Consider the following 13,189-nt stretch of genomic DNA (forward strand, 5'->3'; position numbering starts at 1 on the left):
ATTTGGTATCTCATGTTTTTATACTTTACTTTTTATATATACTTTAACAACAAAGTGAGGTAAGTTGGAAGCTTGTATAGTAGAGCTTTATAAACAAAAAGGAAGTAATGAAGTGATCTACGGGACTTTAATGAGGACCAGCCTACCTCTTGAGACAGGATGCAGTGTTGAGTATTAAAACGGTCACCTGTGATCGAGCGAAAGGCACTATGGTAGAGTGGTGACTGCTGCTATCTGGTAAATGGTATCACCATAGACAAGATCTGGTAGGAAAGTTGACTGTACAATCTGCTTCCTGCTATTTAGGGAGAGGCAATATGTGTATATATATAAAAAAATTAAAAGCCCACTTTAAATCTTAGCTTTTTAACTAGCTCATCGGTATGGTTTTTAAACATAAAATCTTTGTCAATTCAAAAGACCAGATATTTATAGGCAGGAACCCAATCATTGAGCTCCATAACAGCTTTTTGACAGGTTTATCAACGCCTAAAATAATCTTCCTAAAAATATCCCCTCCTATTGTCACTGTTTTTCTATCCCCTCACTCTCCCCTTTATTTACCTGTGCTCTCTCAGCCGTTGGTGTTTGGTGCCATGATCCACAGGGACGAGGCCTTTGACGCCATCTTCACACAGTATACGAAGAAAGTGACCATGACCACAGCCACCAACCCTGAGACCTAACATACCAAAATGGCTGCCTTCACCAGGGATGTCCTATACTGACACAGCGAGTTCTCTATGTAGTACACTGCTACTGGCCAATTAGTATATCTGCACGTATGTTAAGCTAGTGTCCATGCCAAGGTGGTGGATTCCTCCACCAAGCCACATTAGGTTAGTATGTGAGGATGGTATCCACTTGATCTGAGGCCTGGTCCATCACTATAGAGCCCAAGGTCTTCTTATCCTCTCGTTGATAACCACAACTCCTCATTAGGTCTAACTAAGGAACTACAACTCCTGGACCCGCACACCATCGCTGCCTCCTACTGGTTCGGTTGAGGCTATTGCATCCAGGGAAGTAGCCTATAGAGCCTAGAGAGCACCCTTGTCTTGATTTGCTGTTGTTCTGTACTCGGGTAATAGCTTTTCAATTCTATCTCTCTTTTGTTGTCAGTTTTTTTTTTTTTTGTGCACGCGTGCGAGAATGTGTGCTGCTAAAAAGCGTATGTGTGTGTGTGTGTGTGTGTGTGGTGGGGGGTGATCATTTTATGGTCAACACTGTTGTGCTGTTTCAGGAGGAGTCTGGATCTCTTTGCCTATCTGACAGGACTGCCTGGCACTCCCATTTTGTTTATCACACACATTGATGCTCTTTGCTCTACTTAATGCTCTCCTTCAATAGGATGTATTTGGTTTGATATACAGTATATATCATTGGTGGCCTTGCACAGGTCTTAACTCACATTTTGTAAAGTGCACCAGAAACCACGTTTATGAAAACCTCAAGCCTTCATGTTCCCAGATAATGAATGTGCTTTAGATATCATTTCTGCAATAGCCTTTCGGTGTAACTGTTTTATTTAGCCTTTTTTCTGAGAGTGGAGGGACGGAACGGGAATAATTTAATGATGGGCAGCCAAAAGTCATTGTAGTCAATATCTTTCTCACACACATTGTTGTCTTGGCAAAGAAAAGGTATGGATTTACATGTCCATGTTAAGGAGTCATGAAGCATTCATAAGCACTGCATAAACATTACTCTGAAGCCTCAGAGTATAATATGTGATTTGTAATATGTGACATTGCACATAACTAATTGGATCAGTAAAAACGATAACTTATGTAGGTTTTGTGGAATGTTTATGAATGTACTCTAAGTACTTTATGGGACAGATTACATGTAAAGCAATTCCCAAAAAATCTATCTCCAAAAAAGCAGGAGCCTTTTCTTCACTGCCTTGTTCAACCTCAATGAAGCCTTATCTAATTCTCTCACAGATTTAGGCCAGGATTCAAACCAATGCAGCACTGCACTTTCTACTGATTCTGACGTGTAACTTCAGGTAAATTGCCATTGGATCACGAAACCACATGTTCTTAAAAGTCGAGTGCAGTGCAATGCCAGTTATTTGTGTTAGTTTGAATCCCGGACAAAAATTTTGGCAATAAAGTTATCTTTTGGGTTTTGACAGCAAACGGGAATGGGGTTTATATTAAAATGCTAGTGACCTTGTCAAGTGTAATGGTTAAGGTGTTGGCTTGAAGGTCGCTGGACCCGGCTTTGAGTCCCGGTCGGGGCTACGCCCTGAATTCGCTACATTGGTGTCAGAAGTGGGATGGTGTCTTTGAGGTCATCGGAGAGGCGTGTACACCTGAGGGACTTGGTGAAGAGAAAGTATGGGGGGGGGGGGGGACACTCTCCCGAAGGAAGGGGGTAATGTAGCTTCATTAACCTAACACCTAGCGACCTTGTCAAGATGTTCAGAGCTCTTGGCGTAACGGTTAAGGTGTTGGCTACAATATGTTCTAGTTGAGCACATGCTAGGCAGGCTAACTGGACATTTGCTTGATGTCTTTTAGTCCACACCAAGTAACTTAGGTATCTCACTCTCCAAGCCCCTCGAAAAAGTTAGATATACTTAAGAAGCACAGTATGTACTGTATGTATGCCAAAATGTTTTCTTCATTTCACTACTTGTCATTTAGTTCTTTCACCCTATATCTGTAATGTTTACAGATGTTAGGTTCTAAACTCCACTGCTTTAAGTCAGTTTGATTCCTTGTAAGACTATGAGGTCATGAAGACTGACCGGTACGTCTTGTGATGGAGAAATTCTGAATGCTGATAAACCTGAGTGGTCACATCTCAGCCAATCAAAAACTTCCCCTGGGTTTAGCCACACTCTTTGCCAGTGGATGGTGAATTGAAATGTGTCAATTCGTGGAGTCATGTTGCTTCCAAATCTGTTTGAATCAGCACTGTCTGAACAATGTCAATTTATGGCATGGCCGTCAACTTGAAGATGGAAAGTAATCATTATAGTACCGTGTGTGTCCCAAACCATCGAAGGTGTTGTAAAAAAAAATAGCCTCGCTAATTGATCATGCCCTTGTTGATCGATCATCCTTTTCGTCGCTTGCAAATTCCCAGTATGATGGCAATGGCTTCACCAAGCCCACCAAGTCCAGTTTGTTGTGTTGCAGCCTGAATTCAAAATGGACAAAAACAAAACATTTTCTCTCACCCATCTACACACAATACCCCATAAATGACAAAGTGATAACATGTTTTTAGAAAATGTTGCAAATGTATTGAAATAAAATACAGAAATATCTCATTTACATAAGTATTCACACCCCTGAGTCAAGACTTTGTAGAAGCACATTTGGCAGTGATTATAGCTGTGAGTCTTTCTGGGGTCTATAAGTCTATAAGCGCTTTCCACACCTTGTTTGTGCAACAGTTGGCAATTTTTTTGTTTTTTTGTTTACCTATCTACCAATAAGTGCCCTTTGCGAGGCATTGGAAAACCTCCCAGGTCTGATGTCGAATCTGTATTTGAAATTCACTGCTCGAATGAGGGACCTTAGGCTTGCTATAACAAAGGGCTTGAATACTTTTTGACCCAAGACATTTCAGCTTTTCATTTTTTATTAATTTGTAAAAATGTCTAAAACTTTGACATTATGGAGTGTTGTGTGTAGGCCAGTGACATAGACATGTTGTCCTTTTTAAATTCAGGCTGTAACAACAAAATGTGGAAAAAGTCTAGGTGTGAATACTTTCTGAAGGCACTGTATTTCTTTTAAATCAAAGTACTTGTTTGCTAATTCATTTTTCGTAATACTTCCCAATCAATATGTAACTGTTTAGGAACGATAACCAGTTACAGTAGGTGTGAATACTTCTTTGTAATCTGCGGTGTCCACTGCCTTCCCAAAAAATTATACATATGAAATTTTGTAATGAACACATTTTAAATCCCTGTAAAGTTTTTAAAGAAAATTGTTTTATTATAAAATGTTATGAACATTTTCACTTAAGTAAACACATTTTAAAGTAATGATTGTTGGCCGTTTTCTTTAAAGCATCTCAGTAACTTTATCACTATTTCTTTATCCCTGTAATCTGGGATTATCCCTTGATGAAGGTGGGCATACACTGGAAAGGTTTGGAACGCACTGGGATAGAAGACCACGGAAAATCTGATTTTGTTTCTGGTGTGAATGGATTATAAATATGTTTTATATGTGCTTACTAGCCGAGGCTATAAGGCTGCACCATCAATTTGTTAATTTAGCAGACATGGCTTGTGTATATTCAGTCAACACATACTTTAAGAATATAACAGAATGTTATACCAATTTATGTTTTAGTTTCTCTTAGAATAAAAACCTTACAGTGTAACAGTTTTAGTAAGTAATAGGCTACAGCTACAGCTTCTTCTGACAAAGTAGAAACAAAAAGTGCACGGAACAGAGGAAGAGCAATTCTTACACTATTGTTCTAAATTCAATTACCCTCTTCTTCTTCATCCTCATCATTCAGTTCATTCAAATTGAATTGTAATACATTTTGTCCCGTTCAACAACTCCAAATCACCATTGCATGCGCTCCAAAGGGACAACTTGAAATAACATGATATAGGTTAAGTAAATAATCAAAAGGAAAAATGTGATTATTTATTAGCCTAGTGGATATAAGTATTTTAGGTATATTATGTGAATTAGGCCTCATGTAAAATCATTGTCAAAAGCGCAAGATAAACAGGTGCTTTTAGATTACAGTATTATTTCCTGCCCGTTTAGAACAATGTAAACAACACCAAATCCTTTATTACAGCATAGCAAAGTTTAAGAAGACGGATTTGTGAAGTTGCTTTATCTGACATTTTGTGGTTGCATGAGGCTTGGTGATCACAGAATCAGTAGGATATTAAACAAACACTCAACTAGGCAACAGAAGCAGGAACAGACTCACTCATTCCTGGTTTTCATTCAGTCCTGCATCGGGTCGTCCCGGAGTTGAGAGAGAACTTTGGTAAATACAATGTCGCAATTACACTTGACATGTGAACTGACGATTTTCTAAAATTAGAATACTTGTGCCTTACCGCTCATTACATAAACAAAGAGTGGGTGTTATCCACCACAGAGTGGGACAGTGCAGCTCAAACTGCAGATAACATAAGGCCAGCTATTGTGAAAGAATACTTGTGGATCTTGTTGATTTCCTCTATCGCTTCAAGAGGCCTGCTGTCCACCTGGTAATTGTGTGGTTCCAAAGGACAAAGCGTCACCGTTAGATGGATCTGTGATTTCCAAGAGAAGCCAGCTGCGACCAGGCGCCGTGGATGACATCCTTTTCTTGCGCAGCAATTTGAAGAAATCCAGTGACGAAAGGACTGTTTTTTAAGTTATTGTGTAATTGAAATTCAACCCCAGGGACACCTGTCAATGTTAAATGAATCACTCTTTATTAACAGTTAACTGGAGCGGTTCCAACGAACTTGATGCACCATAGTGAACGTCTGTCAGGACGCCCCCGGGGGCGGTCCCTTCAGTTCTCTTATATACTGCTTACACAGACATATTTGCATGATTTACATGATTCATTACTCATCACTAACGTTGGCTCCTGCATTTGACTGACCAATACCTCACATGGCTTCCTCTCTCCAAGACCTAGAAACTGAGATACCTCGGTTTCCATAGCAATGTTCTGGGCGCACTGCCATGTTGCTTATCAGTGATGGTGAGGATTCCTCCATACACGATCAGTCAGTCACCTGCACGAAGCCGTCTAATTGGTTATTAGAAAAGTAGCATTGATTTGATACGCAAACGGGACAGTTTCCCTCACATTCCCTCCTCTTATCACTCTGATAATTATCGTACCATTTTAGGGTAAGCATTAGATTATAGCTTCTATCAAAGGAGGTTCAATCAAAATAGTTCTGTTAACGTAAGTGAAATCAACACAGAAAACCAGACACTTCATCCTTTCAAACCCTTCACTCTGGGTTTTACAATCTAAAATACACACACACTCAGAGGTGACTAAATCTCTCAATGTATAACCATTGTTTACGTAGGTCTTACCACAATCGGGTTGCAGTGACATTTGTTCTGCGCCAACTGTTCCAGAGACTAGTCAAAACATAAAACAAATCCTCTAGGGCCTTCTAAACATGTCAAACAAAAAAGAACTTTCAATTGTCACTCATCGTCCTTTTCTAAAGGGGGAAAAGGAAGCTCTTCCAGAGTCGGCAGCTCATCAGTCTCATCATCCTCTTGAGGAGTATTAAACATGATGGCTGCCAAAATCTTATCAGCTAGGGAGGCACAAATTGCCTTACAACATGTTATTAATACAATTAGATAGACTAAGCAAAAAACAAACGCTGCAGCCCATTTGGCAATTTGGGATCCCCAACATCCAAACAGAGATTTCAAGTTGCAAGAGTCCACTCTGGCTGTCGGGAATTGTTCTTAGCCACAGTGGCAATGTATTCGGCAAGATCGGTAACAGAGTACCGATCCAGGACAAAAGTGCAACACTCATCTCCAATTCTTACACAAGTGCACCCTTGACCTGCCAAAAGATAGTCAAGACCCTCTCTGTTTTGCAGAGCCAATTTACGCAATTCTTTCAGTTCGTCATTCAATTGTTTCAGGGCATTTCGGGTAGCATTGCCAATTTATTCTACGTGTTTAGAGATATCACGAATTTGGTCTCGTGCGCATGTGACTCCATACCCTGGAAAAAATACACCAAAGAACCTGGAGGCAGGTGCCTGAGTGTGAGTGATGTCAGCCAGAGACCTCTTATCTCTTCTCATTCCAGGAGGTTTGTAGGCTCTAAACAGAGTCTTAAGACTCTTATCATTGTTTGGAACGGTTCTCATAGCTGTCACTACAAACCCAACAGTACAACTACCTCCCCAGTTCAGGGGCAGGCTATAGTAAGCCATTTCCCCACACAACCAATAGGTGCCATCTGGGGCTCCTCTCAAAGGGATAATAACACTATAGACTGAAATACCATAAGTAACATTACCAGGTTCCCCAGTGTCGGCATTGTTAACAGTTAACTTACAGGTATTGGACCCGTTGTAATACATTGTACAATTACATTCTCGTTCACCCAAATGATTAACTCCTTCTCCTCTAATATACCAAGGGGCTGTCATCACCCCTGCTACTGAGATGGGTGGGAGTAAAGTATTATCTGGCCTAGCAAACGACGGTGGGCCTATGTGGTTGTGTAATGCAGAAAACGTCATGGGGTCAGGGTTACGTGGCGTTTGTGTAGTTAGATTTACCATATGGGAACTTCCACAAGTGGTAAACCTGCTCCTACCTTAACTGGCCCCAACCCACACACCCAACACTCTTTTTGTCCAGATGTAAGATTAGTAACCATTTCTGCTCTAGAGAGGAACAGATTGCCCTGATGGTTATGATAAAATGGTAACAGTGTTAGGCACCAGAGGTGCTCTTGCATGTACAGCATTGTTTACTATCCTAAAGTCTTGCCCAAAACGATAATCACCAGATGGTTTCCTAACAGGTAAAATTGGTGTGTTGCATGGTGAATTCGGGCAGGGAACCAGAGTGCCTCTTTCAACTAACATACTATGAATGGGAATGATACCCTTTTCGGCTTCTTTGCTAACAGGGTACTGAGCTTTGTAAGGTCTGTCGGTGCTTTTTGGAACGACCACAACTGGTGCAGCTCCTTTCATACGTCCAACGTCGGTCTTTGATTTAGCCCACAGTTCATCAGGTATATCCTTTAGCCAATCACTGTCAATTATCTTGTAATACCACAGGCATGGTTTCAACGGGAATTGTTTATTTTCTTGGTATTGTCATCGCAGTAGCCCAGTATGGCGAAAGTTGCTGTTGAAGCTGACCACTTTCCTTCCCCTTCCCAGGCCACCCAATCAGTTTCTTCCATCGCTTTCTTCATCCAAACACCCACATCTTTCCATTGTGTTCCAGGAGCTTTTGATAAGCTACAATGGGGAAGAGAGCCAGGGACGTCATACAAACTCATGTTAGTGTCTGTCAACAACACTCCAGCTGCTACGAAGTCTTCTCCTCTGTATATCCCATTCATGGTTATCTCAACTTCCTGTTTTTGTTTTGACCTACAATGTAGGTATTCAGATAATTCCCAGTTAGCATGCAACGGGGAAGAGAGGGATTGCTAGCTTAGCTGTCCCTCCAACATGTTGATTTTTCATAGTAATAGTTCATCAGGCACGGGAAGATTCCATTTTCTATTGATCCCAATGACAATCCTTCTTCAGTACAGGCAACAGATGAATTCATTTTACACATCAAATCTCTTCGTAAGAAATTTACTGGGCAGGCAGATGAGTATAGGAATCGGTGTCTCCATTTGCCCTCTCCCCACTCCACGTCCAGGGGAAAGGTCAAAGATTCTTCAGAGGGAATTCCAGACACTCCAACTGTGTGCATTGTTTTCTTTGAGGGCGATACAGACAGGGCAGACATTTTCAACACTGAGACCGCAGCCCCAGTGTCCACCAAAAATGTAATTGTATGTTTATTAACTAAAATATCAATATCAAGTGGGTTTTGGGTTGACACGGTGGTCTTTTTTAGCATTTGACAGGTTTCTTCTGGTTCTTCATCATTTTTTTCATTCGTTTCTTCTTCTGTTTCCGCCTCATCCTATGATTGATAGGCCCCTCATCCACCTCTTCCAAATGGGTTGTTCACCTGCACGCCCACAGGTGGGGACATCCACTCTCCTTGGGCTTCTCCAGGACAGTGTCTTGAAAGATGCCCTACCTTCCTAAATTTGTAGCAACTCTAGTCTCCCTCCGTCAGCTCCAGCAGGGGTCCCTCTTCCTCTACCTCTTAGGTTTCCATGGTTGCCACCATTTTCTCTATGTCCTTTTCCTCCTCCAGAGTAGCACATCAGCTGTCCCTTCTTCACTGTATTTCCGTCCTTAGTTTCATTTTCCTTCAATTGTCTTTCTGAATAGGTTATAGATGGCTTTATGTCAGACAGTGGGTTTTTTCCCCATGCAATACAAGTTGTAGTTACAGCTGTTTTCAGATCTTGTGTCAGGCCTGTCACCACAGCATGACACAATAGGCTGCTTTAGGAGTCTTGGTCAGGCGTCAGGCCTAAATGTTGGAGGAAGACTGTCTCCATTCTTTCCATGTAGTCACTCACTTTTTCATCAGTTCCCTGTTTGGTGGAATGGATTATCAGCCAGTCTGTGCGTTCCCCCCCCAACCTTTATAGCGGTAAAAACTGCAACCAACTTGTCACCGCGATCAGCCACTAGTGCATCGCGGTCCCACATGTTTATAGTCCTTCCATTTAAATTTCAAGCAGCGGCGGAGTATCTCTTCAATTCCTCTGGTGGTGGGGTTGTACATGGAGATGATTGCTTTTACCTCTTCCTCAAACCTCACAGCATCTTCTGCTGGGTCAGTGACATCACCCACTATTGCTTTTATTTCGTCAACATCCCACGTTCTCTCCATTTCCAATATCCCACCTCCATTGGGGTTGAGGTAGCGTATTATTGGAAACATTCCCTCAAGCTTCTTGAGGAGGTTTTCTTTCTATCCTTCTGCTGGTCTTTTCTGCTTTTCCTTCGTTGTTGTCCCATGGCTCCTCCACGGCTCCTCCACCTGGCACAGGCCCAACCCCAAATGGGTTATGAGGGGGTGGGAAGCCACCATCTCAGGTCTGCTGGTGGAGGATTTGGCAGTGGCAGATACAAGGGGAGCCCCATGAATGGGTTCCCCTCTCAGAAAGGCCAGTCAGGCTTCTTCTTCCTCTTTCTTCTCCGGTTCTACTTGCTTTACCATCAATCCTCTTACAGCTTTATCTTTTGCATTTTTCTGCTTCTCCCTCCCACTCTCTGAAATTGTCCCACTTCACTTAAATGTTCTTGTGTTTTCTTTCTTTACTTTCAAATTGGCCTCACAGACTCCAGTTTTTCTGTGCTCAGTGTCCCATCAACACGGAAATGTCAGTCTGTCCATCTTGTCCAGTCTTCTGACACGCTGCAAATAAGCATCTGATTATTCGTTATGAATAGCATTTATTTCATGTATTTCGTTAACATTCATTTTAACCACAATGTCAAAAATAATTGAACATATACACACACACATACACATGAGCAGATTAACTTGGTCAAAACATTTATTTATTAAAGATTGTCAGAATGTTGGTGCTTATTAACTTTAATCCAAAGCCACGAATGAGTGAGTCACTCAGCTTTATGATGACAAATCTAGATATATGTTGCAAAATAGCCTACTAAGTATGTCAAGCGTAAACAAATATATTAAATTGCCTAAATAAACTAGTACATTTCATAAATTAAATAAATACATTTAAGTAGCTCAGGTCTTGAAAATATGGACAACCTTTTCCCCTCCCTATCCTCACTGGAATCTCTTTCATTCAGTTTCTTCTTCTCATCAGCGAAGAAGGACTCCATGTTTCAGAAATTCAATTCATATAGAGGGGCTATTACTCTTTCACACTGGTAAATAAAGCCAGTTTGTCATTTAGAATATGTTCTTTCTACTTTTATAGGGAGATAAACCAAATGCATTATCAGCGTTCTAACTCCTCCTTGTGAAAGTGTGGCGCAATAACAGAATGACATCATTTACCAGAAACTGACGCAGCATAAGCTCAAAACTTTTAATTGAGGAACCACTATACATCTGTGGCTTGAGGAAACTTCACCCCAGAGCAGTGGTCATGGGAGGTGGTGTGGCTGTGGCATGCACAGGGGAGACCAGGATGTGTGAACAACTGACTTCTCAAATGCAGTGTTTCAGTTTTAATTCTGTAATATTTTGAACCATTTCCATCATTAGGCCTACGTCTGTCATTTTAAATGGTTTGTGACCAGAGTGTATGGTAAATTAATGATCTATTCTCTGTGTCGATATGCCATTTTAACCCTTCTGAGCACATCCTGGAAACATAAAAAACAGTCCAGCTTGGAGTAAGGAAATTGTTTTAATATCATGATAATAAAAAAAATATCTACCAGAGTTGCGGTCAATTCCATTTAAATTCCAGTCAACTCAAAAAGTGAACCAAAGTCTAATTCAATTCAAATCCATGGTGAAGTCCCTTCCCTCCAGAGCTTCTGCCATTGATTTATTCACACAATTAACCCCCTCCAAGTCCCTAGGACTAGGCTGATGTTGTACCCACATTTCTCTTTCACTTTCCCCCATTCTTCTATGGGTGTGTTTGGATGGAGTAGGTGTAAAGTAACAGGTCTTTTCCACACCCAGAGTCTTATTAATCTCACTATCTACTCCCAACCCCATTATGCCGCGACAGCCTGGATAATTACCCCCTCCCGTTGGGTGACTGGTTACAGTAATTGGGGCCAAACACCCCTCTGGGGGGCATGGTCCCCCATCTACCCACAGACCTTTTATCCATATTCAATATCGCGTTAACACACTTCTCATAATATTTATACATTGCAGGGTCTTTTTTAGTCTGCATTTTAGTCGTGATGTTCCTTTAGGATAATTGCTTCCGGTCCCCTCAGCGTTAATAATTCTTTCTATCCCTGGGCATGTCGAATTTAAATTACCCCAGAACAGACTTGACCAGGGTATGTTTACATTACATTCTTTCAGTCCTTGGTTTGCTGTTTCTACACACTCATTTTCCCATAAAGGCGTGCCCGGATCCCCTTTAAGGTATTGAACACATCAATGTGTGTATAGCCTTAATGTTCCCTTTCCCTTTTAATCACGTCCACTTGTATGGCCTTATCTTCTAACTCGGTCCACTGCAGTGTGACCCAGTAAAATTCTTGCGGCCCCAGTTTACGTCCAAGACTCTGTAGCCAACCTCACCATTCAAGTGGCCGTCAACCTTCCGATTCACTAACCTCTGTGAGCACCCGGCTCAAGTCTCATTTGTCTCTTTTCCTATATCCTTTAAAAAGCTTTTCTCATTTTCTGCTGACTTTCCAGTGCTTAAATATCAAACCACCTTTAGTAGAGATCATACCCTGCGCCCATTCACATATTATCGGGAGTGCACGAGTCTTAAACACTGGAATGCGGGCAGTTTTGTTCAATCTTTCCGTTTTCTTTATCCCTACTCTAACATGTGTTTGTTCCCAGCCTGGCTCTCCAATCAAGTACAAAGACACCAACAGCAGTACTAAAAACAGCATGCCCATGCTCCAGCGGTAACAATACTTACACTTTAGAGGACGAGAATGTTATTAGTCTAAACACGAACGAGCGCTTCCTGGACGGCTCCCCACCACGCCCAGCATTTCCTCCTTCACCATCCTCACCCTTTTCATAGAATCTTTGGCCTCCTTCTTTGGGGCCTTTTCCACACTTGGACAGCTGCGCACCATCCCACTTACAGAAACAGTCAGTGGGCATTGTTACTTCATCACCCTTATTTTTCACTCCACAACTATCTTCAGCTTAGGGAGTAGGCAATGGTAGCAAAACAATATATTCCCCACTTTAACTGGTCCTGCTGTTATTCCATCTAATAACATTGTTCTCCGCCCGGTATCTTTCTTGGCCTTTCCGTCCCACGACACTGCCAGACAACAGGCGGGTGGCACACTCTCCTACTACATCTTGGCGCCACTTCAGACCTTCAGGCACCGTGCTAGTCATGCCGTCCTTCGCTACTATAACTCTGGTAGCGGTAAGGCTCTTCTGGACCATACGTTTTTCCCTAGTTCGTTTTATCTCTTGGTGTTTTAAACCCATATGGGCGCCAGACATCAGCTCTCGCTCAGCCTCCCCAGGGAGTTCTCCCTTTAGGAATTGTTTTCCAGCTTCTTCCCCTTCCACTATTACACTCCTCATCTGAGCAATAGAGTCTACTTCCTCATTACCCTGCCAGTACTCTCCTTCTTTCACATGTGCTTGCTAGTGTATTATTTCATGTTGCAATTCAGCTATTTTTGCCCATACACCTTGGTTAGCTATCTGCTTTCCTTTAGCTCCTTCATAGCAATTTTGTTCCTAGATCCCTAGGTCTTATTTTAGGGCTCTATGGCAGTAGTCACTATCAGTTATTATTCTCACATTTTTTATGTACTTATATTTAGTTTTTAACAGGCCTTCAAATACTGCAGTTTGAAGTTACCACATCTGTTGGGGCTCTTCAGAGAAGCCATACGTGTCTATGTTTAACTCTAGATACTGTAGGTAGTCTA

At 41.7% G+C, this 13,189-nt stretch overlaps 1 protein-coding gene across 4 annotated transcripts in view; it reads left to right on the forward strand.

The window, feature by feature from the left end:
* The window catches only part of LOC120066128 (GRAM domain-containing protein 4-like), a 43,157-nt gene extending 39,920 nt beyond the window's left edge, over positions 1–3,237 (forward strand). For all 4 annotated transcript variants that reach the window (XM_039017263.1, XM_039017264.1, XM_039017265.1 and 1 more), the window contains one exon: positions 579–3,237. In XM_039017263.1, coding sequence (XP_038873191.1) covers positions 579–686 — 108 coding nt within the window. In that variant the 3' untranslated portion in view covers positions 687–3,237. The remainder of the gene's footprint in view (positions 1–578) is intronic.
* Positions 3,238–13,189: the final 9,952 nt, after the last annotated feature.

The sequence above is a fragment of the Salvelinus namaycush genome, chromosome 21 (assembly GCF_016432855.1).
Source record: "Salvelinus namaycush isolate Seneca chromosome 21, SaNama_1.0, whole genome shotgun sequence".
In the NCBI taxonomy this organism is placed as follows: domain Eukaryota; kingdom Metazoa; phylum Chordata; class Actinopteri; order Salmoniformes; family Salmonidae; genus Salvelinus; species Salvelinus namaycush.